The sequence below is a fragment of the Ranitomeya variabilis genome, chromosome 6 (genome assembly GCF_051348905.1).
Source record: "Ranitomeya variabilis isolate aRanVar5 chromosome 6, aRanVar5.hap1, whole genome shotgun sequence".
In the NCBI taxonomy this organism is placed as follows: domain Eukaryota; kingdom Metazoa; phylum Chordata; class Amphibia; order Anura; family Dendrobatidae; genus Ranitomeya; species Ranitomeya variabilis.
The window spans coordinates 581,871,471-581,894,351 of NC_135237.1; the positions used below are offsets into that span (position 1 = coordinate 581,871,471).

The 22,881-nt window shown below is 46.9% G+C and overlaps 1 protein-coding gene across 5 annotated transcripts in view; it reads right to left on the reverse strand.

The window, feature by feature from the left end:
- Positions 1–21,573: 21,573 nt before the first annotated feature.
- The window catches only part of FBXL6 (F-box and leucine rich repeat protein 6), a 140,642-nt gene continuing 139,334 nt past the window's right edge, over positions 21,574–22,881 (reverse strand). For all 5 annotated transcript variants that reach the window (XM_077271585.1, XM_077271584.1, XM_077271583.1 and 2 more), the window contains 2 exons: positions 21,930–22,170; positions 21,574–21,860 (listed from right to left, as the gene is read on the reverse strand). In XM_077271585.1, coding sequence (XP_077127700.1) covers positions 21,704–21,860; positions 21,930–22,170 — 398 coding nt within the window. In that variant the 3' untranslated portion in view covers positions 21,574–21,703. The remainder of the gene's footprint in view (positions 21,861–21,929; positions 22,171–22,881) is intronic.

Consider the following 22,881-nt stretch of genomic DNA (forward strand, 5'->3'; position numbering starts at 1 on the left):
CAATGGGCAGTGAGGGAAAGGTATCGCCCCTGTCCATGTTGACTGGTCCACGCATCGGTGGTGAGGTGGACCTTGCTACTGACAGCGTTCAGTAGCGCGTGTTTTATGTGTCCCTTCACATGCTTGTGCAGGGCAGGGACGGCTTGCCTGCTGAAGTAAAAGCGGCTGGGCACATTGTACTGTGGGACTGCCAATGACATCAAGTCACGGAAGCTGTCAGTCTCCACCAGCCTGAATGACAGCATTTCCAGTGACAGAAGTTTGGCAATGCCTGCAGTCAGAGCCTGTGCTCGTGGGTGGTTTGACGAGAAAGGTCGCCTTTTCTCCCATGCCTGTACTACCGATGGCTGTAGACTGGGCTGGGAGTGTGTGGATGACTGGGAACGTGGTGCTGCGGGTGGAATTACAGTGGGTCTCTGGACAACAGGGCCAGAGGTTCTTCCACGGCGATCCTGGGAGGAAGCCAAACCAGCTGCGTGTGAGCTGGAGGAAGAGGCAACACGAGCTGAAGAGGTGGTAGCTGCCACCAGAGCTGCTCCCACCACCTTCCTGTCCCTCACGCCAAGATGGGTCAAGGACCTCATCATCTACACTATCCTCTGCCACCAACTGCTCCTCCTGGGTAGTCTCAGCAGCAGAGCACGCACCAGAAAGTGGCACCTGAGTGTCATCAGCTGGTGCGTCCTGCGATGTGGTGACCGGAGGCACTGGCCCACCCGCCTCTTCAGAGGAAGAGAGAAAAAGCGGTTGGGCATCTCTGCACCCTGCCTCTTCTTCCATTTCTCCAATTCTGCTTGGCTAGCCCCGTTTCCAAGCCAAGAGATTCAGAGAACAGAAGTAGAGACGGCTCCTGTCCTGGGCTCTCTGTCTGCCTGGGCAATTTGGCAGGTGGTGAAGAGACAGATGGCTGCTCTCCAGTGCTCTGTGTCTGAGAGGATGTGGCACTAATTGAAGTCGATGCGTTAGCTGCCATCCATCCGACAACGGCTTCAATTTGTTCTTCACGCAGCAGTGGTGTACGGCGCTCTGCGACAAAGCTGCGCATGAAGGACTGTTCCCTGGTGAAACTGGGTGCTGAGGAGTCACCGGTGCCCGCAGCAGGCACAGAATCCCCACGTCCTCTCCCTGCTCCGCGCCCACGCCCACGTGCCTTACTCCCTGCCTTCTTCATCTTGGTTGACTGATAAAGATAAGCAGAAAAGTAACGGGTAACGGCTTTGTGTGCTTATTCCTGAACAGCTCCTAACAGGTATAAGAAACACTAATTTTCTAAAGTGTGGACTAGACTTTAATATGAGCTAATGTGGCCTACACAAATGTAAAGTGGTGTGTTTGGTGAACTTTATTATTTATTTATTTTTTGGGGGCTGAACTGACAACAGAGAGAGCTGCAGTCACACGGAGACCGTGCAGACAGCCGTAAACGGCGCTGCAAGGCCCAAAAACACTCCTCTACGTTATCCTATGTAGTGTTTTTCCACAAGTTAGCTGGATACGGGTGGAAAGACACTAATAGGAATTTTTTGAAAAAATGTGCAGCAGCCTGCACTACTTAAAACAAAAGGAAAATTGATTTGACGGTATGATGCAGTGAAGAACCCTGAGCTGGATACAACCAGGCTATGGCTGCTCACAGACTACAGGGCGAGCTGCAGTCACACGGAGACCGTGCAGACAGCCGTAAACGGCGCTGCAAGGCCCAAAAACACTCCTCTACGTTATCCTATGTAGTGTTTTTCCACAAGTTAGCTGGATACGGGTGGAAAGACACTAATAGGAATTTTTTGAAAAAATGTGCAGCAGCCTGCACTACTTAAAACAAAAGGAAAATTGATTTGACGGTATGACGCAGTGAAGAACCCTGAGCTGGATACAACCAGGCTATGGCTGCTCACAGACTACAGGGCGAGCTGCAGTCACACGGAGACCGTGCAGACAGCCGTAAACGGCGCTGCAAGGCCCAAAAACCTCCTCTACGTTATCCTATGTAGTGTTTTTCCACAAGTTAGCTGGATACGGGTGGAAAGACACTAATAGGAATTTTTTGAAAAAATGTGCAGCAGCCTGCACTACTTAAAACAAAAGGAAAATTGATTTGACAGTATGACGCAGTGAAGAACCCTGAGCTGGATACAACCAGGCTATGGCTGCTCAGACTACAGGGCGAGCTGCAGTCACACGGAGACCGTGCAGACAGCCGTAAACGGCGCTGCAAGACCCAAAAAACCTCCTCTACTTTATCCTATGTAGTGTTTTTCCACAAGTTAGCTGGATACGGGTGGAAAGTCACTAATAGGAATTATTAGAAAAAATGTGCAGCAGACTACACTACTTGAAAAAAAAAAATAAAAAAATAGAACAGTATGAGGCAATGAACCACCCTCCCTGAACTGAATACAACCAGCTATGGCCTATGGCTGCACACAGACTAGAGAGTGGGCTGCACTTGCACTCTCACACACACACACACACACACACACACACACACACACACAGACCTTGCAGATCGCTGTGAAAACAGCGCTACAAGGCAAAAGCAAGGTGATTAGTAGGTGAACACAGCGGTTGCTAAATTAGCCTTGGAAAAGCACAAAGAAGCAAATCGCTATCTCTAAACTGGCCCTCAGTCAGCAAACAGCGTCCTGTCACTAACTGAATTCACAGCAGAGTGAGCGAAAAATGGCGCCAGCGACTTTTAAACTGCATCATGACATCATTTCAGCAGCCAATCACAGCCTTGCCAGTAGTTTCATGCCCTCCATGCTGAACAGGATGTGCCCACACTTGGAATCATTCTCATTGGCTGATTTCGTGCAAATTTGTGCAGTTTGAATCCTGGGAACTTCCGATTCCGGTATCCGATACGCGGCAAGTATCGGATCTCGGTATCGGAATTCCGATACCGCTAAGTATCGGCCGATACCCGATACTTGCGGTATCGGAATGCTCAACACTACTAAGGAGTGAATTGTTGCTGAAAGCTCAAAGTATTCCTGGTATTACATATGCTGAAATTCCGGAAGAAGCAGTAGCACGGACCTTAGAAGTGAAGCCCTTTCTGCAGAGGAGTAACCTGCAGGTGGCTGATACACGAGGGCCAGGGCCAGATCCCATCCAGACACAGCTGGCAGCTTTACAGAAAACCGTGGAAAGCCTGGCAGAGCAGATGCAGCAGATGCAGGTTCGGGAAACACCTCCGATGTACCCGGCGCCGCCTAACCCCTCTATTCCATTGCATGGGCGGTTACCCTATACCTCAAGGGAAATGTCGACTGCTATAAGACCCTGGCCATCCAGAGGTTGGGCAAGAAGACCGGTGCAATGCTGGCGATGCAGGGAATTTGGTCATTTGCAGCGAGACTGCCAGAGGAAGCTGGCAGATGAAGCTTCATCATCAGTAAAAGAGAGGCCCTCGCTGTAGTTGGGCATACGGCGGGGCAGGAAGGAAAATCAGTGCCCAATGTCTGTTCTGAGGATCTGATTGAGGACAGTCCCACTTTGGAGGTGCAGTTTGCAGGCAAGAAGGTGGCATGTCTGGTGGATACCGGGTCGGAGGTGACTACGATGCCAATGAAGTTTTTTAAGGCGCACTTTGAAGGGACTGTCAAACCGGAGTCGGGACATTTATTAAAACTGAAGGCTGCCAATAATGAGGAAATCCCAGTGGCGGGCATTGCGTGGATGAAAGTACAGCTGTGTGGTCAGGAGTTGGGGACCAAGGGAGTGGTGCTCGTGACGACGCAGGCGAGACCAAACCTTCCGGTGGTTCTGGGAATGAACATCCTGAGAGAGCTGGATTCCCTTCTGTTTGAACGTGATGGTCCGCGTTATTGGAAGCGGGTGACGCCCCACAAAGTCACTCAGAGAGTCCTACAGCAGGTGGTCCGTTCATGCGGCATTCAGAAGAGTTCGGCAGAAGGAAGAGCAGTGGGAGCGGTGTATGTCCCACGCGGGTCTGCTGTTGTGATCGGTCCGGGTCAAGAGAAGCTTGTATTGATGCCGGTAGGGACACACAGAAAACTGAATGGTGTGGAGGTGATTCTGGAACCGACCAGTCGGTCAGAAGACACGGATAGTCTAATGGTAGCCCGAACAGTGGCCGTTGTACGATATGGAAGTGTACCAATAAGGTGCTTGAATCTGCAAGATCATGAGATGACTCTGGCGGCAGGCACCAAGCTGGCTGATGTATATGTGTGTGGCGAGAGAGTCATTCCCAAAAGTCAGTTTACACTAAGAGCAGACCGCAGGACTGCCTGGACCCTGTCAATGCAGACGACAACCGAAGAGTCCCCCACACCTGCGTGGAATGGCAGGAAGATCATGGAGATTATGGGGGTGGATGAGTCCCAGTTAACATTTGAGCAGGCGCGCAGGCTGGAGGATACACTGTGGGAATATCAGGCTGCTTTCTCCAGGGATGAAGACTTTGGTTGCACAAAGGCAGTGGAACACGAAATACCCACAGGAGATACCTCTCCGATTCGAGAGAGATATCGTCAGATCCTGCCGAACCTCTATCAAGAGGTTAAGTGGATGATAGCGCAAATGCTAGACAATGGGGTGATCCGCCAGAGTCAGAGTCCTTGGGCCGCACCAGTCGTGTTGGTACGGAAGGATGGGTCCATACGGTTTTGTGCTGATTACCGCAAGCTGAATGCACATACTGTACGTGTTCTTATCCATTACCAAGAATCGAGGAATCCTTGTCCGCACTAGGGAAGGCGAAGTATTTCTCTACGCTTGATTTAGCCAGTGGCTACTGGCAGGTGCCCGTGGCGGCTCGAGATCGGCAGAAGACAGCATTCATCTTGCCGATGGGTCTGTTCGAGTTTAATCGGATGCCCTTTGGACTGGGTAATGCCCCAGGAACATTTCAGCTATTGATGGAGTATTGCTTGGGTGACTACAATTTCGAATCTGTGTTGATCTATCTGGATGATGTAATCGTATTCGGAAATTCATTCGATGATCACCTGAAAAAGCTGCGGCAAGTGTTGCACCGACTGAGAGACAATGGACTTAAGATCAAGCCATAAAAATGTCAACTGTTCCGGACGCAGATTGAGTACCTGGGGCATGTAGTGTCGGCTGAGGGTGTGCAACCGGCACCGAGTAAAATTGAGGCCATTCAAGGGTGGCCCAGACCCAAGACCCGGAGAGAAGTACAGGCATTTCTCGGTCTAGCCGAATACTATCGCCGATTTGTAAAAGACTTTGCTAAAGTGGCTGAGCCACTGAATGAGCTGTTGAGAGGGACGGCGCGAGGGCCCAAGAACCAACCCATCCAATGGACAGATCGACAACAACAGGCATTCGATCAGATCCGGGATGCCCTTGTGCAGGCACCTTTGTTGGCGTATGCACATTTTGACCGTCCTATCATTCCGTACACTGACGGGAGCCTCCATGGCCTGGGAGCTGTGTTAGCCCAAGAGCAGGAGGGGCGTGAACGGGTTATTGCATATGCCAGTCGGTCTCTACGAGACACCGAGCGAAACCCAGATAATTATAGCTCATTTAAGTTGGAGATGTTGGCCTTGGTGTGGGCTATGACTGAGAAATTTGCAGAGTACCTTGCTGGCTCTGAGATTTTTGTGATGACTGACAATAACCCGCTGGCACACCTAGAGAATGCCAGGCTGGGAGCCCTAGAGCAGAGGTGGGTAGCACGGATGTCCAAGTTTAATTACCGGATTCGGTTCCGTTCTGGTAAAGAGAACTCCAATGCCGATGCACTGTCACGAGTGACTTGTGGTACTCCCCAGCATGTTGTGGATGAAGACCTTGAGGATACCGAGATTCCTGACCTGAGACGATTACCTGTGTTTGTGGATGTGGCACGGTTAAGTGGGGTGGCGACACAGGTCGCCACTTTGCTGGGAAAGACTCGTCAGGAGTGGGCCGATTTACAGGATGCAGACTCCGAGCTGTCACAAGTAAAGAAGTGGCTGAGTCAAAAGTCCTGGCCCGACAGAATGGTGAGAGCTTGGCTGGGTGCAGAGGGGCAGAAACTGCTACGGCAGTGGGATCGATTGGCCATAACGGAAGGGGTACTGTATCGCTGGATCTACATAGCGGCAGAGCTGGGGTACCGTTGGCAGGTGGTGATCCCAGCCTCAATGGCTCCAGACATTGCCCGAGAGGCTCATACGCAGGGTGCACATTTTGGACCTGAAAAGACGTATAGATGGTTGCATCGATTTGTGTACACACCTGGATTGGAAGAAGTCGTGAGAGAGGTGTGTGCTAAGTGCCGACCCTGTGAATTTAATAAGTCTCCAGAACAGAGAGCTCCAGTTCAGACAGTCGTGACGTCTGCCCCGCTGGAAGTATTAATGGTGGATTATCTGTCCATTGGGTACTCCAGCAGCGGTCATCACTCATGCCTGGTCATGACCGATCATTTCACAAAATTTGCTGTGGCCATTCCCACTAAAGATCAAACTGCTAAGTCCGCAGCAGAGGCGATCTGTAAACATTTCATTCCGGTGTATGGCTGCCCCCAAAGAGTGCATTCAGACCAAGGTACCTGTTTTCAGGGTCAGCTCATGACTGAGTTGCTGCAGGTCTATGGGATTCAGCAATCACGGACAATGCCCTATCATCCGCAGGGAAATGGAGCTTGTGAGCGATTCAACCGAACGCTGCTCCAGATGCTGAGAACGCTGGAACAAAGGCAAAAGGGGCGATGGCCTGAGTTTCTCCCTGAACTTATGTGGGCTTATAATAACAGAGCCCATAACATTACAGGGTTCACGCCTTATGCGATGATGTTCGGCCGGCCAGGACGAGAAATCGGAGAGCTGAGTCTGACAGTACCGGATGAGCCGCAGTATCGTACAGCCAGTGAGTGGGTCCAGGACCACTGAAGAAAACTGCGAGAGATCCATCAGATAGTGAAAGAACGTGTACGGAATCATCCACACCGAGATCGAAAACCAGTGCACGGGGATGAGTTCCAGGTGGGTGACAAGGTGCAAGTGCGGGTTACACGTCCAGAAGGGAAGTTGAGTGACAGGTGGGAGGATACGCCTTACACAGTAGTGGAAAGGGTGTTCCCAGGAGGAAGTGTGTACACTGTGGTCCCTGAGGGGTGTATCGGACCTCGTCGCACGATGCATCGGAATTGGTTAAAGCGGTGTATATCCGACGCACCTGTCTGTTCCCCTGAGTCATCCGATCCAGCGATGGTGCAACCGAGCAATGTTGAGTGTTACTGTTGGGATGACTGTGACGGCGACCTCTCAGAAATGCAGAGTCCCACAGTGCAAACTCCAGATATGCCCACTGATGTTACTGTTCCACCAGATACGACAAATGTTTCGTTGAACCCGACAGGTACTGGCTTACGGAGGTCAGAGAGGAGCACAGCCGGAATTCCTCCGATACGATATAATCCTGATGAGTATGTGTTGCGTGTGAGTTGTGAGAAGCCATTTGTCGGGACGCCAAATTGAAAGTGGGGTGGAGTGTAAAATGGTGATGTTTGTTTTAAATCATAAACAGTGTTGATACAGTAACTGTGTTCAGCCACCAGAGGTCACCCTTGAGTAATAGACAGGATAATTACAATGTTGTTGCAGTAATTTTGTTCAGCCACCAGAGGTCACCCATGAGTAAAAGACAAGAAGATTCTGGAAACAGGACAGTTACCTCAGAGAGAGTTTCTGGGAGTTTGAGGAGAAGCAGCGCGGTGATGGAGAGTGGGGAATCCAGATCTTGAGGCATTCCTGTTTGGGACTGTGTGATTTCAAGAAAGCAGCTCTTGTGAGTAAACAGAGAAGTGTGACCGGTCACCGACTGTGTAGTTAGCTAGGGATAGCTAGATAGGAATCACAGCCGATTTAAGGACACTCTTGTATGAAGAATTGCCTGATAACTAATTGACACTGTGTGGATTCCTGCGCTTCACGATTCTGGCTGTGGGATATTCCTGGAATTATTTATGAACTTTATCTGGATCTGCAGCAGAAGATTTGGTGGCTCAAACACCTATTTAATCCGCTGCTGGACGTCTGTATAACAAATTCAGTTATTTACCGTTGAAGCATATATTGTGAAGGAGTACACTCTGAGCACTCACCAATAAGACTGTGCACTGCGTATACACTGAGTATATACTGTGATATATATATATATATATATGTTGGGAAAAACCGGGTCCCCGTGATTTATTGTAAATTAGGCGGGAGGCGGGTGTAAGATTGTATTCCTGAGAGGAGCACGTGTCACAGGCCCAGTATAACCCCGTGTAGGCCCGTTACAGGGGAGGGAGGGAGTGGCAGAGTTGTGGGGTAGTCGGATTCCTGTCTGTGAAGCTGGCACTTGGGGTCTCTCAGGCTGTATAACTTGTATTCTGTGAGTTGTGGCTGTTGTGGCCCATATTGTGTTGGGAGAGAAATTCTGTCATTTTTTGCATAAGTTATAAAGAAAAGTTGGTTTAATATCATATTGTGCCCTGAGTCATTCATAGCAGCTCCGTATTCTGTTCTCGAGCAGCGACCGGCATAACGGTCGTTACACCCTGATCAGGAAATACAACCTAACCCCAGAAATGTATCAGAGAAAGTTCCGGAACCTACAACGTGGATCGACTGACAGCTATGTGGATGTTGTGAGCACCACATTCCACTAATGGATTAGGGGACTTTCTGTTAACAGCTTTGAGGATTTAACGGATCTTATGGTCAATGATCAATTTCTTCACATGTGCCCCACGGATGTACGACAATTTGTGTGTGATCGGGAGCCACAAACTGCGGATCAGGCGGCAAAGATTGCGGACTGCTATGTGGCTAACAGGAGGCCTGAGGTGCGGAAGCCATCGGGGTTTAGCTGGAGGGGAGGTAAGCCAAACAGGGACCCTTCTCCCTCTGCCAGTCGATCACCAGTGCTGTCCAAACCCACCTCCTATGGGGTCCCGGGAAATAGACATTCTTTAGGTGATGCACGCCGATGCTTCTCCTGCAACAAAGTGGGACATGTCAGTGCAGTTTGTCCTCATAGGGAGAAGCGCCCAACTACCACCACAAAGTCATCTGTGCCCCCACCTTCTGTCCCCTTTGTGGCCGGCTCTGATGTGGGGGCCAATCAGAACTGTCAATCTGTCACTGTTGGTAATAATGTCCATTGGCCTCAGAGACACTGGGGCAGAGGTGACTCTGGTGCGCCCAGCAATGGTAAACCCTGTTGATATCATACCAGGAAAGACTATGTCTATAACAAGGATTGGAGGGGTCAGCCTTGCCGTGCCCATGGCCCGTGTGTACCTGGACTGGGGAGCAGGGAAAGGACTAAGAGAAGTGGGGGTATCAGAGGCTATTCCCACCAATGTGCTGCTAGGCACAGACTTGGGGAGGATGGTGTCCCACTATATCCCTCTCTTACAAGTAAATGCTACAGAGAAGGTGGAGAACGTGACCCACCTGAGATCCCGTGCGAGGCAAAATGTACCAATGCACAGGACTGTACGTATGTGGCAGCTGTGACCTGAAGTCATTCTGCGGCTCAGACTCAACCCCAGAGATTAGAGGATGAGTCTCAGATAGAACTGCCAGGACAGGACCATACTATGGCCCGGGTGCCTCCTCACATGGCAGACCCACCAAGGTCCCTGATAACCGACACTGAAGACTCAGCTTCAGGCCAGAGACTGGCATTCCCACTAGGCCAGGGCCTGCAGGCTGACCGTCTGACATCTGTCCGCAGGGCCTCCTGGAAGCGCTGTCTGGAGAAGCTCAGGTATCTTGCAGGCTCAACCCCCAGTCACGTGCTGAGAAGCGGGTACATAACAAATTGGTGGCAGCGGTGGGATTCAAAACCATGTTTCTCATCACGTTACTCTAGGGATAACTTGATGGGCTCAAAAGGCAATTCTGTCATGGCTATCAAAACTAGGTTTAAGTCCCATGGCAGTACCCTTCCTTTAAGGATGGGCCAGGATCTAGATGATGCACTGATAAAGCTAGATACCCAATAATTCTCTGCCAGATCACAACTGGATGACTAGTGATACAGGGTCATGGAATAATGATGCCTGCCGATATGTTGATTACACATTGTCCAGGGCAACCAATTTGTTGACTTGCAAAAACTATGCAACTAGATTACATAATCAAATAATGCGAGTTGGTCTTATCACCATTCTTACCTGTTAATACTGGGTGAAAGACAGGTGCTACCTATAAAAAAAGAATTACAGTTACCATTAACCCCTTTCTGACATCTGACGTACTATCCCGTCGAGGTGGGGTGGGCCCGTATGACCACCGACGGGATAGTACGTCATACGCGATCGGCCGCGCTCACGGGGGGAGCGCGGTCGATCACGGCCGGGTGTCAGCTTTATATCGCAGCTGACATCTGGCACTATGTGCCAGGAGCGGTCACGGACCGCCCCCGGCACATTAACCCCTGGCACACCGCGATCAAACATGATCGCGGTGTACCGGCGGTATAGGGAAGCATCGCGCAGGGAGGGGGCTCCCTGCAGGCTTCCCTGAGACCCCCGCAGCAACGCGATGTTATCGCGTTCCCCCGAGGGTCTCCTACCTCCCTCCTCGCCGCAGGTCCTGGCTCCAAGATGGCCGCGGCATCCGGGTCCTGCAGGGAGGGAGGTGGCTTACCGAGTGCCTGCTCAGAGCAGGCGCTGGTAAGCCTGCTGCACTCTAAGTGAGATCGGTGATCTGACAGAGTGCTGTGCACACTGTCAGATCACCGATCTGTAATATCCCCCCCTGGGACAAAGTAAAAAAGTAAAAAAAATTTTTTTCCACATGTGTAAAAAAATAAATAAAAAATAAATTCCAAAATAAAGAAAAAAAATATATATATTATTCCCATAAATACATTTATCTAAATAAAAAAAAAAAAAAACAATAAAAGTACACATATTTAGTATCGCCGCGTCCGTAACGACCCAACCTATAAAACTGCCCCACTAGTTAACCCCTTCAGTAAACACCGTAAGAAAAGAAAAAAAAAAACGAGGCAAAAAACAACGCTTTATTACCATACCGCCGAACAAAAAGTGGAATAACACGCGATCAAAAAGACAGATATAAATAACCATGGTACTGCTGAAAACGTCATCTTGTCCCGTAAAAAACGAGCCGCCATACAGCATCATCAGCAATAAAATAAAAAAGTTATAGTCCTGAGAATAAAGCGATACCAAAATAATTATTTTTTCTATAAAATAGCTTTTATCGTATAAAAGCGCCAAAACATAAAAAAATGATATGAGATATCGCTGTAATCGTACTGACCCGACGAATACAACTGCTTTATCAATTTTACCAAACGCGGAACGGTATAAACGCCTCCCCCCAAAAAAATTCATGAATAGCTGGTTTTTGATCATTCTGCCTCACAAAAATCGGAATAAAAAGCGATCAAAAAGTGGCATGTGCCCAAAAATGTTACCAATAAAAACGTCAACTCGTCCCGCAAATAACAAGACCTCACATGACTCTGTGGACTCAAATATGGAAAAATTATAGCTCTCAAAATGTGGTAACGCAAAAAATATTTTTTGCAATAAAAAGCGTCTTTCAGTGTGTGACGGCTGCCAATCATAAAAATCCGCTAAATAACCCGCTACAAAAGTAAATCAAACCCCCCTTCATCACCCCCTTAGTTAGGGAAAAATAAAAAAAATGTATTTCCATTTTCCCATTAGGGTTAGGGCTAGGGTTAGGGCAAGGGTTAGGGCTAGGGTTATTGCTAGGGTTAGGGCTAGGGTTGGGGTTAGGATTACATTTACGGTTGGGAATAGGGTTGGGATTAGGGGTGTGTCAGGGTTAGGGGTGTGGTTAGGGTTACTGTTGGGATTAGGGTAAGGGGTGTGTTTGGATTAGGGTTTCAGTTATAATTGGGGGGTTTCCACTGTTTAGGCACATCAGGGGCTCTCCAAACGGGACATGGCATCCGATCTCAATTCCAGACAATTCTGCGTTGAAAAAGTAAAACAGTGCTCCTTCCCTTCAGAGCTCTCCCGTGTGCCCAAACAGGGGTTTACCCCAACATATGGGGTATCGGCGTACTCAGCACAAATTGGACAACATCTTTTGGGGTCCAACTTCTCCTGTTACCCTTGTGAAAATACAAAACTGGGGGCTAAAAAATCATTTTTGTGAAAAAAAATAATTGTTATTTTCACGGCTCTGCGTTATAAACTGTAGTGAAACACTTGGGGGTTCAAAGTTCTCACAACACATCTAGATAAGTTCCTTAGGAGGTCTAGTTTCCAATTTGGGGTCACTTGTGGGGGGTTTCTACTGTTTGGGTACATAAGGGGCTCTGCAAATGCAACGTGACGCCTGCAGACCAATCCATTTAAGTCTGCATTCCAAATGGCGCTCCTTCCCTTCCGAGCTCTGTCATGCGCCCAAACAGTGGTTCCCCCCCACATATGGGGTACCAGCGTACTCAGGACAAATTGGACAACAACTTTTGGGGTACAATTTATTATGTTACCCTTGTAAAAATACAAAGCTGGGGGCTAAAAAATCATTTCTGTGAAAAAAAGAGGAATTTTTATTTTCACGGCTCTGCGTTATAAACTGTAGTGAAACACTTGGGGGTTCAAAGTGCTCAACACACATCTAGATAAGTTCCTTAAGGGGTCTACTTTCCAAAATGGTGTCACTTGTGGGGGGTTTCAATGTTTAGGAACATCAGGGGCTCTCCAAACGCAACATGGCGTCCCATCTCAATTCCAGTCAATTTTGCATTGAAAAGTCAAATAACGCTCCTTCCCTTCCGAGCTCTGCCCTGCGCCCAAACAATGGTTTACACCCACATATGGGGTATCGTCGTACTCAGGACAAATTGCACAACAACTTTTGTGGTCTAATTTCTTCTCTTACCCTTGGGAAAATAAAAAAATGGGGGCGAAAAGATCATTTTTGTGAAAAAATATGATTTTTTATTTTTTCGGCTCTGCATTATAAACTTCTGTGAAGCACTTGTTGGGTCAAAGTGCTCACCACACATCTAGATAAGTTCCTTAGGGGGTCTACTTTCCAAAATGGTGTCACTTGTGGGGGGTTTCAATGTTTAGGCACATCAGGGGCTCTCCAAATGCAACATGGCGTCCCATGTCAATTCCAGTCAATTTTGCATTGAAAAGTCAAATGGCGCTCCTTTCCTTCTGAGCTCTGCCATGCGCCCAAACAGTGGTTTACCCCCCACATATGGGGTATCAACGTACTCAGGACAAATTGTACAACAACTTTTGGGGTCCATTTTCTCCTGTTACCCTTGGTAAAATAAAACAAATTGGAGCTGAAATAAGTTTTGTGTGAAAAAAAGTTAAATGTTCATTTTTATTTAAACATTCCAAAAATTCCTGTGGAACACCTGAAGGGTTAATAAACTTCTTGAATGTGGTTTCGAGCACCTTGAGGGGTGCAGTTTTTAGAATGGTGTCACACTTGGGTATTTTCTATCATATAGACCCCTCAAAATGACTTCAAATGAGATGTGTTCCCTAAAAAAAAATGGTGTTGTAAAAATGAGAAATTTCTGGTCAACTTTTAACCCTTATAACTCCCTAACAAAAAAAAATTTGGTTCCAAAATTGTGCTGATGTAAAGTAGACATGTGGGAAATGTTACTTATTAAGTATTTTGCGTGACGTATCTCTGTGATTTAAGGGCATAAAAATTCAAAGTTGGAAAATTGCGAAATTTTCAAAATTTTCGCCAAATATCCGTTTTTTTCACAAATAAACGCAAGTTATATCGAATAAATTTTACAACTATCATGAAGTACAATATGTCACGAGAAAACAATGTCAGAATCGCCAAGACCCGTTGAAGCGTTCCAGAGTTATAACCTCATAAAGGGACAGTGGTCAGAATTGTAAAAATTGGCCCGGTCATTAACGTGCAAACCACCCTTGGGGGTGAAGGGGTTAATTCGGTTTCTGATACCCTCTATGACAGCATCACAGTAGGTTGCCTCCCCATCCTAATTAGGGACAGGAAACACAAGAGGTTGAAATAGCCCTCCCACTCCATCCATCCCCATAGTTTTTCCCCAGTACCACACAGAATGAATGCTTTAATTAACACCAAGGAATCAAGTGACTATAACATTCTTGGGGGGGGAGGAGGGGAAATTACCTGTGCGGTCATGGAGGGTCTCAGAAACCAAATTACCAGTAAGTGTAATTCTATTTTCTCTAATCGCCTCCAAGATATCACTACAGGAGAAATGCCAAAGAATAAGGCTTATGGAGGGACAATAGCCTGGAGGACTTTCCTGCCAAAGGCTAGATCTCAAAAACATTATATCTAATCTGTAAAGCTTAGTAAAGGTATGGACTGAGGACCAGGTTGCAGCACTGCAGATCTGCTCCATGGAAGCACTGGCCCTTTTAGCCCAGGAGACGGATACGGTTCGAGTGGAATAAGCTCTTCGTGTTTCAGGAGGAGGTAAATCTTGCTTTTTATAGGTTTCTGTGATCCTTTTTAATTCAGTTAGCCAGAGAGCTCTTGGAGGCTTTCTTCTCTTTATTTGGTCCACAGTTCTCCAAGGTCCTGTTTGACTTAGCTGAAAGAGGATGGTTCTCCGAACATCTAGAGAATGAAATTCTGCTTCTCTATCATCCTTTGGTTTCTCACAAAATGAATGAATTATTTCCTAAGACATGTGAAGGTCAGATGTCACCTTTGGAAGTGTTGAGGGAGGATCTAAAGTGACCCTTCATGGTTGACCTAGTGATTTTCAAATTAATTAACAGGGCGTTGCCGGCAACTGAAAATTACCAGACGGAGACCTGTGTCTCTGTTTGGCAGGATCGAGCAGATCTCTGGCCCCCGTTTATTGTGTATCACTTTTCATAATCATAGAAGTTATACTTCAACCAATCAGCATAAGAACACACTTTCAGCACTTAACCTATAAAAATGCAGGAAAAACTTAACCTATGAGGATACAGAAAAACCAGAAACTACATATATGGTCGTGTCTTCTTGGCATAGAAAAAGCATACCAACAGGTGCCTCAGAGTCTTGTATAGCGATACACCCATGAGTCCCATATCTGGTTCAAGTTAGAACACTCTGGCCTTGTAGCAGAACATGAACAATAGCCTAGTTGAATAACAGACTTGTGAACAACAAGATAAAGTTACTTCATGACAGCTATAACCTTTTACCTAATTAAATAACAGAATTTATCTTTAAGAAACAAGAAAATGGAGTCAAAAGCACAAAATGGAGAATCTTAATTTGTTCCTTCACAGAAGGAAGGAAGGGTCTAAGAGAAGGATTATTTTGTCAACCAGGATTTTCAAATACGGTTCCCTAATGGACAGGGCCTGTATCTCGCCTACCTGCCATGCTGTCGTATTGGCTACCAATAGAGCAGCTTTCCAGATAGTTTGTCCATTTGGACTTGGTCCATAGGATCAAAGGGCAGAATAGTCAGACCACTCATAGAATGGTAGAGTTGGAAGGGACCTCCTGGGTCATCTGGTCCAACCACTTGCTCAAAGCAGGATTCACTAAATCATCCCAGACAGGTGTCTGTCCAGCCTGTTTGAAGACTTCCATTGAAGAACTCACAACCTCTCGTGGCAGCCTGTTCCACTCATTGATCACCCTGTCAAAAAGTTTATTCTAATATCTAGTCTGTGTCTCCTCCCATTCAGCTTCATCCCATTGCTTCTAGTCTTTCCTTGTGCAAATGAGAATAAAGATGATCCTTCTACAATGTGACAACCCTTGAGATATTTGTAGACAGCTATTAAGTCTCCTCTCAGTCTTCTTTTTTGCAAGCTAAACATTCCCAAATCCTGTAAACGTTCCTCATAGGACATGGTTTGCAGACCAGTCACCATTCTGGCCACTCAATACTACACTGCTCAAAAAAAATAAAGGGAACACTAAAATCCCACATCCTGGATATCACTGAATGAAATATTCTAGTTGTAAATCTTCATTTATTACATAGTGGAATGTGTTGAGAACAATAAAACCTAAAAATTATCAACATAAATCACAACTAATATCCCACGGAGGTCTGGAGTTGGAATGATGCTCAAAATCAAAGTGGAAAATTACATTACAGGTTAATCCGACTTCAGTGGAAATGCCTCAAGACAAGGAAATGATGCTCAGTAGTGTGTGTGGCCTCCACATGCCTGTATGACCTCTCTACAATGCCTGGGCATGCTCCTGACGAGACGGCGGAAGTTCTCCTGAGGAAACTCCTCCCAGACCTGGACTAAAGCATCCACCAACTCCTGGACAGTCTGTGGTGCAACATGATGTTGGTGCGAGACATGATGTCCCAGATGTGTTCAATCAGATTCAGGTCTCGGGAACGGGCGGGCGAGTCCATAGCTTCAATGCCTTCATCTTGAAGGAACTGCTGACACACTCCAGCCACATGAGGTCCGGCATTGTCCTGCATTAGGAGGAACCCAGGGCCAACCACACCAGCATATGGTCTCACAATGGGTCTGAGGATCTCATCTCGGTACCTAATGGCCGTCAGGCTACCTCTGGTGAGCACATGGAGGGTTGTGCGGCCCTCCAAAGAAATGCCACCCCACACCATTACTGACCCACTGCCAAACCGGTCATACTGAAGGATGTTGCAGGCAGCAGATCGCTCTCCACGGCATCTCCAGACTGTCACATGTGCTCAGTGTGAACCTGCTTTCATCTGTCATGAGCACAGGGCGCCAGTGGCGAATTTGCCAATCCTGGTGTTCTGTGGCAAATGCCAAGCGTCCTGCACGGTGTTGAGCTGTGAGCACAACCCCCATCTGTCGACATCGGGCACTCAGACTATCCTCATGGAGTCGGTTTTTAACAGTTTGTGCAGACACATGCACATTTGTGGCCTACTGGAGGTCATTTTGCAGGGCTCTGGCAGTGCTCCTCCTCTTCCTCCTTGCACAAAGGCTGAGGTAGCGGTCCTTCTGCTTGGTTGTTACCCTCCTATGGCCCCTCCACATCTTCTGGTGTACTGGCCTGTCTCCTGGTAGTGCCTCCAGCCTCTGGACACTACGTTGACAGACACAGCAAACCTTCTTGCCACAGCTCGCATTGATGTGCCATCCTGAATGAGCTGTACTACCTGAGCCACTTGTGTGGGTTGTTGAGTCCGTCTCATGCACCACGAGTGTGAAATCACAACCAACATTCAAAAGTGACCAAAACATCAGCCAGAAAGCATTGGTACTGAGATGTGGTCCCACCTGCAGAACCACTCCTTTATTGAGGGGGTCTTGATAATTGCCAATAACTTCCATCTGTTGTCTATTCCATTTGCACAACAGCATGTGAGATTGATTGTCAAACAGTGTTGCTTCCTAGGTGGACAGTTTGATTTCACACAAGTTTGATTTACTTGGCATTACATTCAGCTGTTTAAGTGTTCCCTTTATTTTTTGAACAGTGTATATTCAGGTCCCAAGATAGAAACTACATTGGACCTCATTGGATATAGGCAGCTGTCATGAACCTCTGTCCATCTGTGGTCTGCCAGGATTTGGTCAAAGAAGGAACTCAGGGCCAACACCTGGACTTCCAGGGTACTAGGTTTTAGCCCTTTTGATAAGCGGTCCTGTAAGAAGTCTAATTTTCTGGCCATATCAGGATGTAATGGATTGATGGAAGTGGATCCATATCACGCACAGAAGGTCTTCCATATCTTAGAATAGATGGCATTAGTGAACGGTTTCCTTTTTTGCAGGATACTTATGACGGCATCTGAGAGACCTCTGGCTTTCAGGAGTGAGGCTTCAGAAGCCAGGCTGCCAAGTATAAGCTATGGGGAGCCGGATGACAAATTGCACCTTGATGTAGAAGGTCATGGTCTGGCAGAAAGGTAAGAGGTTCAGAACAGACAGGGTCAAAAACATTCTGATCATTCCTCTCTGGCCAAAGAGGAGCTGCTTTGGGGCTCTGAAACTTCTGAACCTCTTACCCTTCCGCCAGACCACGACTTGTAAGCTGACAATTTGTTGTAACATATTGGGCTCTTATTATTCACTGGCGCGTTAAATGTGAGGAGGGGTGTACATAATAAAACCAAGTACAATAATCTTAAACAATACAAGTTACGACTGGTATAGGAGGAGAGAGGACCCTGCCCGCGAGGGCTCACAATCTACAAGGGATGGGTGAGGATACAGTAGGTGAGGATAGAACTTGTCGTGCAGTGGTTTGATGGATCGGTGGTTACTGCAGGTTGTAGGCTTGTCGGAAGAGGTGGGTCTTCAGGTTCCCATTGAAGGTTTCGATGGTAGGCGAGAGTCTAATATGTCGTGGTAGAGAGTTCCAGAGTAGAGAAAAATAAAGTCAGCTCACATGTCTATTATCTTGACCTCCTGTGTGATCACCAAACACCTTGCACGGACCAGGATGAAGTAGCCACAATGAATCCAACAGAAAAGCAGGTGTGTCCAGCGAGTGGTGAAGGTAAAAAATAACTTTTAATGAAAACATTAAAAATACATCCATATATTTGGCATCAAGCACTCAGTACACACTGGCTATAGAACCTAATGATCTACGCGTTTCGATCTGGTGGTCTTAGTCATGATCTGCATTAGAAGCAAGGTATTACAATTAAGTAATTTCCTCTGAGACTTTCATTGGTGGATATTTGCATACAATCAATTCCACCTACCCATATACAATGCATATACATAGATAAAAACATAAAAGTAACATTATATACAATTTATACATGATTAAGAGAGACTGAAGGCATATTTCCGACACTGTAAATAATTAATATTGAGTAATTAGATCATGTCTCGCATTTAAGCCATATGGAACTTGGGTGTTTAACATATAGATCCAATAGGATTCTCTATTTAATAGCTTTTTTTTTTACAATTGCCTCCTCTGTGAGGTTTATAAACCTTCTCTATACCATAACATTTAAAAAAATGTGGTATTTCCCTTATGTTCCCTGACAAAATGCTTGGATGCGGCTGAGGTACCCACAGCTGCGATATTAGTGGCGTCGGAGAGATGGCGGCGAATGCGGGTTTTTTAAAGGACAGCTTGTGCATCCCGTATACTGCAGTTTACATTGGGTGCATGCTATGCCGTATACCACATAAGCGGTGTTACAATTTATATAGTCCTGGATTTGATAAATCTCCATTCAGTTGAAGAAAATATTTACTATCAAAAGAAAAATAAGTATGATACAAAAGGAATTGCACTGCAGAAATGATGAAATCTTTGATTTCCAGGTTATAATTGCTAAATGTATCTAGGTGATCGGATAGACTAGATAATGCTACTGTATGTGGTATGGAAGGGTATAGCCCCACTACGTCACATATGAAAGCCAGGAATAACTTCCAGAGTAGGGGTGATGTGCGGAAGAAATCTTGTATGCGATTGTGGGAAGTGGCGATAAGAGGGGAATGTAGAAGATCTTGTGAGGATCGGAGGTTGCGTGCAGGAAAGTACCAGGAGACGAGGTCACAGATGTATGGAGTCAAGCAAATAAGGTAGCACACTGCAGCGCCAAAACATGCAAACATGAAAATTTAACTGCATTACTGCACTAGAAATATGAAAAATGAGAGCGTTTAGCGCATAAAAAGGCCAATTTTATGTGTACCTGGTAGCCACTTTACGGCATCTCTCTTATACCAGGTCCTACGATTTCCTTCCTCACTGAGAATAAACTTTTCCATCTGAATGGGTGCCTATGAAAACCTCTTGTGAGACTACCATTCTCTCTCGTTCGTTAGACGCCCCAGAAAAACCTAAGGAACAAAAAGAGGCCTGGCCACATCCAAAAACAAAAATATATGTTAGCTGTTTTTTTATATTAGTGGTAGGACCTGCAATATTATGAGGACCCTTGATGTTGGGTTGCGGGCTTACTTTATTTTGGCCAAAATATTAAACCAATACCTCATATAATGTATGTGTTTATCATATACATACATTTTTTGCACTATATCATATCCTTTTTTGCAGGATGTGGCCAGGCCTCTTTTTGTTGGTTAGGTTTTTCTGGGGCGTCTGTCACTGTGTGCTGCATATTATAGTGTTGGGCAGCCCGCCTGTTAATACAAGGGGCATCATTAATAGGCTGCATACCAGACACTGTGCACCACACTTACCAGTGTGACTTGCGTCCTATGAGTCATATCAATGTGCATTTTTTCTGCTAGGCAGCAAACCCCTGCAATGTCTGGTTGGTGTGCGGGTGGCTGTTTTTATCAAGTAGTATGCACCTGTGCCGCCCCTAGCCTTTATCAGTGGAGGCCTGCTGCATCCTGCTAAGTGTGCATTTGTCATCAGACAGGGTTTTGGGAAGGCCGTATCTCATGGTATGTATTTTTTCTGACCTTAGTTAGGGCAGTTTCAGTGGAGTGGTGTGACCAGAAGCCAGATTGTAAGCGGCCGAAGAGGGAGCAGGAAGATACAGTAGATGGGAGGACAGTTCAAGATGGACGTGTTGTTCCAGTAGTTTTGAGGCATAGGGGAGAAGTGATATAGGGCAATCGCTAGATACAGAGGATGGGTCAAGAGAGGGTTTTTTGAGGATAGGTGTGATTGAGGCGTGTTTAAAGCTTTGAGGGGAAAACACCAGTTGTTAGTGATAGGCAGATCTTATCCTGGATGACTAGTGATACAGGGTCATAGAACAATGATGTCTGCTGATATGTTGATTACACATTATCCAGGCCAGCCAATTTGTTGACTTGCAAAATAGAGGAGGCAAAACTATGCAAATAGATTACATAATCAAACAATCCGAGTTGGTCTTACCACTATTCTTCCCCTTTACTTGTGAATACTTGGTGAAGGAGAGGTGTAAACTATAAAAAGAGGTTAGAAGCCTCTGTAACAAGACACAAAGAATCAGTCAAGACATTCAAAAAGAACTAGAGACTCCCTACAGGACAGTAGCCAAGATATCATGGCTCCATCATGAGGGACACAGATTTGTCATTATTCAGAATGCCAGCTTAGAGACCATGACCTCGGTTGGAAGAATACAGATCTGCTCCATTGACCATCGTAAATCCATGGATACATTTGGGGTAGTGAGGATTTGGACCCACCGGTTGCCTCAGTCCCATGGATACGTTTGTGGGGCCAGGAATGTGACCTGCTGGTCGCCTGGCTCCATGGAGATGTTCAGAGAAGCCAGGTTGTGACCCTCGGGTCAACTGGCCTTATACCTGAATGGACTGTCACCTTCCTAAGCTTGCCGTAACCCCCTCTCTGTGTGTGCCATGGGTGGGGTAGTCGGCCCTGGAAGCTCTACAGTCACAGCTGCACTTATCCCGGGGATTGAGCGGAAGGGTGAGACTAAAGTGCACCACCTTGGGTATTTTGCTGGGACTGTTCTATGTGTTATCTGCCTGTTTTGTTGTTCAATAAAGTATTGCCATACTGTTTTACCCTCACTCTGTGTTGTCTGAGTAGTATTAAAGGCAACCTGTCACCAGGTTTGACCGATACGAGTTACGGCCACCCCCTTTCAGGGCTAGTCGTCACACAGCGCAGGCCTCATTCCAATGCATCTGTGGTGTGAGAAAACACAATGAAAACTGCCACAAAGTAGCAAAAACTTCTCAGAATTTATTACAGAAATGTGACTCTCTCCCATCCAGAGAAACAATCCGATTTACATCAGTAGAAAGTAAAACATCCAATCTATAATGTAAAATAGCGGTGTCTCTCGTAGCGGGTCACTCCGGGCTATCCTCCTGCATTCTGCTGGATAACATGTCCAGACACTGGAGGACACTCTCCCGGCCTTGGTAAGCACGCTTCAAGCCTCGGGGTACATTACGACATGACGAGAGGTCCAGATGTGTGAGCGCTCGGCAGCCAGACAGCACGTCTCTGCAGAGGGAAAACAGTGTCAGCACAGGGAGTGGCGGCACAGTACACAAAATAAGTAATGCTCGTCACCTGACGGTGGCCCCCGAGACCTTAGTCCCCGAGAGGACCAGAGACTTTAGGGTGTCATTGGTCCCATTTTCTGTGAGGATGCCCAGGGATTCTCTTAGTTCACTGACACTGAAGCTCAGCCCTGTCAGATCCAGTTCCTGCAGACTGTGCCGCCATCGCCTGGTGATTGTGGAGAAGCCAGTATGGTACAGCACCAAACTCGATGAGAAGCAGTACATGCCTAGATACAGGCTCTCCAGATCTGCAAGTACACAGCAGGTGAGGTCCGGAGACCCAACTGTACACAGCAATGGAGAAAGATCACTGTGCCCAACAGATAACCATATTCCTCCAGCAGGCACTAAATAAGCATGGAGAGACAATAGGAGCTAAAGGCCACAGAGTGGATGCATTGTCAGTGGACCACCACGTGCCAACGTCCATGGGTGGTGTGAGACTGCACACTGGTGTATGTGGAGATGTTATGGGGAGGCGAGACTGCACACTGGTGTATGTGGGGATGTTTTGGAGGTGAGACTGCACACTGGTGTATGTGGAGATGTTATGGGGGGTGAGACTGCACACTGGTGTATGTGGAGATGTTATGGAGGTGAGACTGCACACTGGTGTATGTGGAGATGTTATGGGGGGTGAGACTGCACACTGGTGTATGTGGGGAGGTTATGGGGGGGGTGAGACTGCACACTGGTGTATGTGGAGATGTTATGGGGGAGGTGAGACTGCACACTGGTGTATGTGGAGATGTTATGGGAGGTGAGACTGCACACTGGTGTATGTGGGGATGTTATGGGGGGTGAGACTGCACACTGGTGTATGTGGAGATGTTATGGAGGTGAGACTGCACACTGGTGTATGTGGATATGTTATGGGGAGGTGAGACTGCACACTGGTGTATGTGGGGATGTTATGGGGGTGAGACTGCACACTGGTGTATGTGGAGATGTTATGGAGG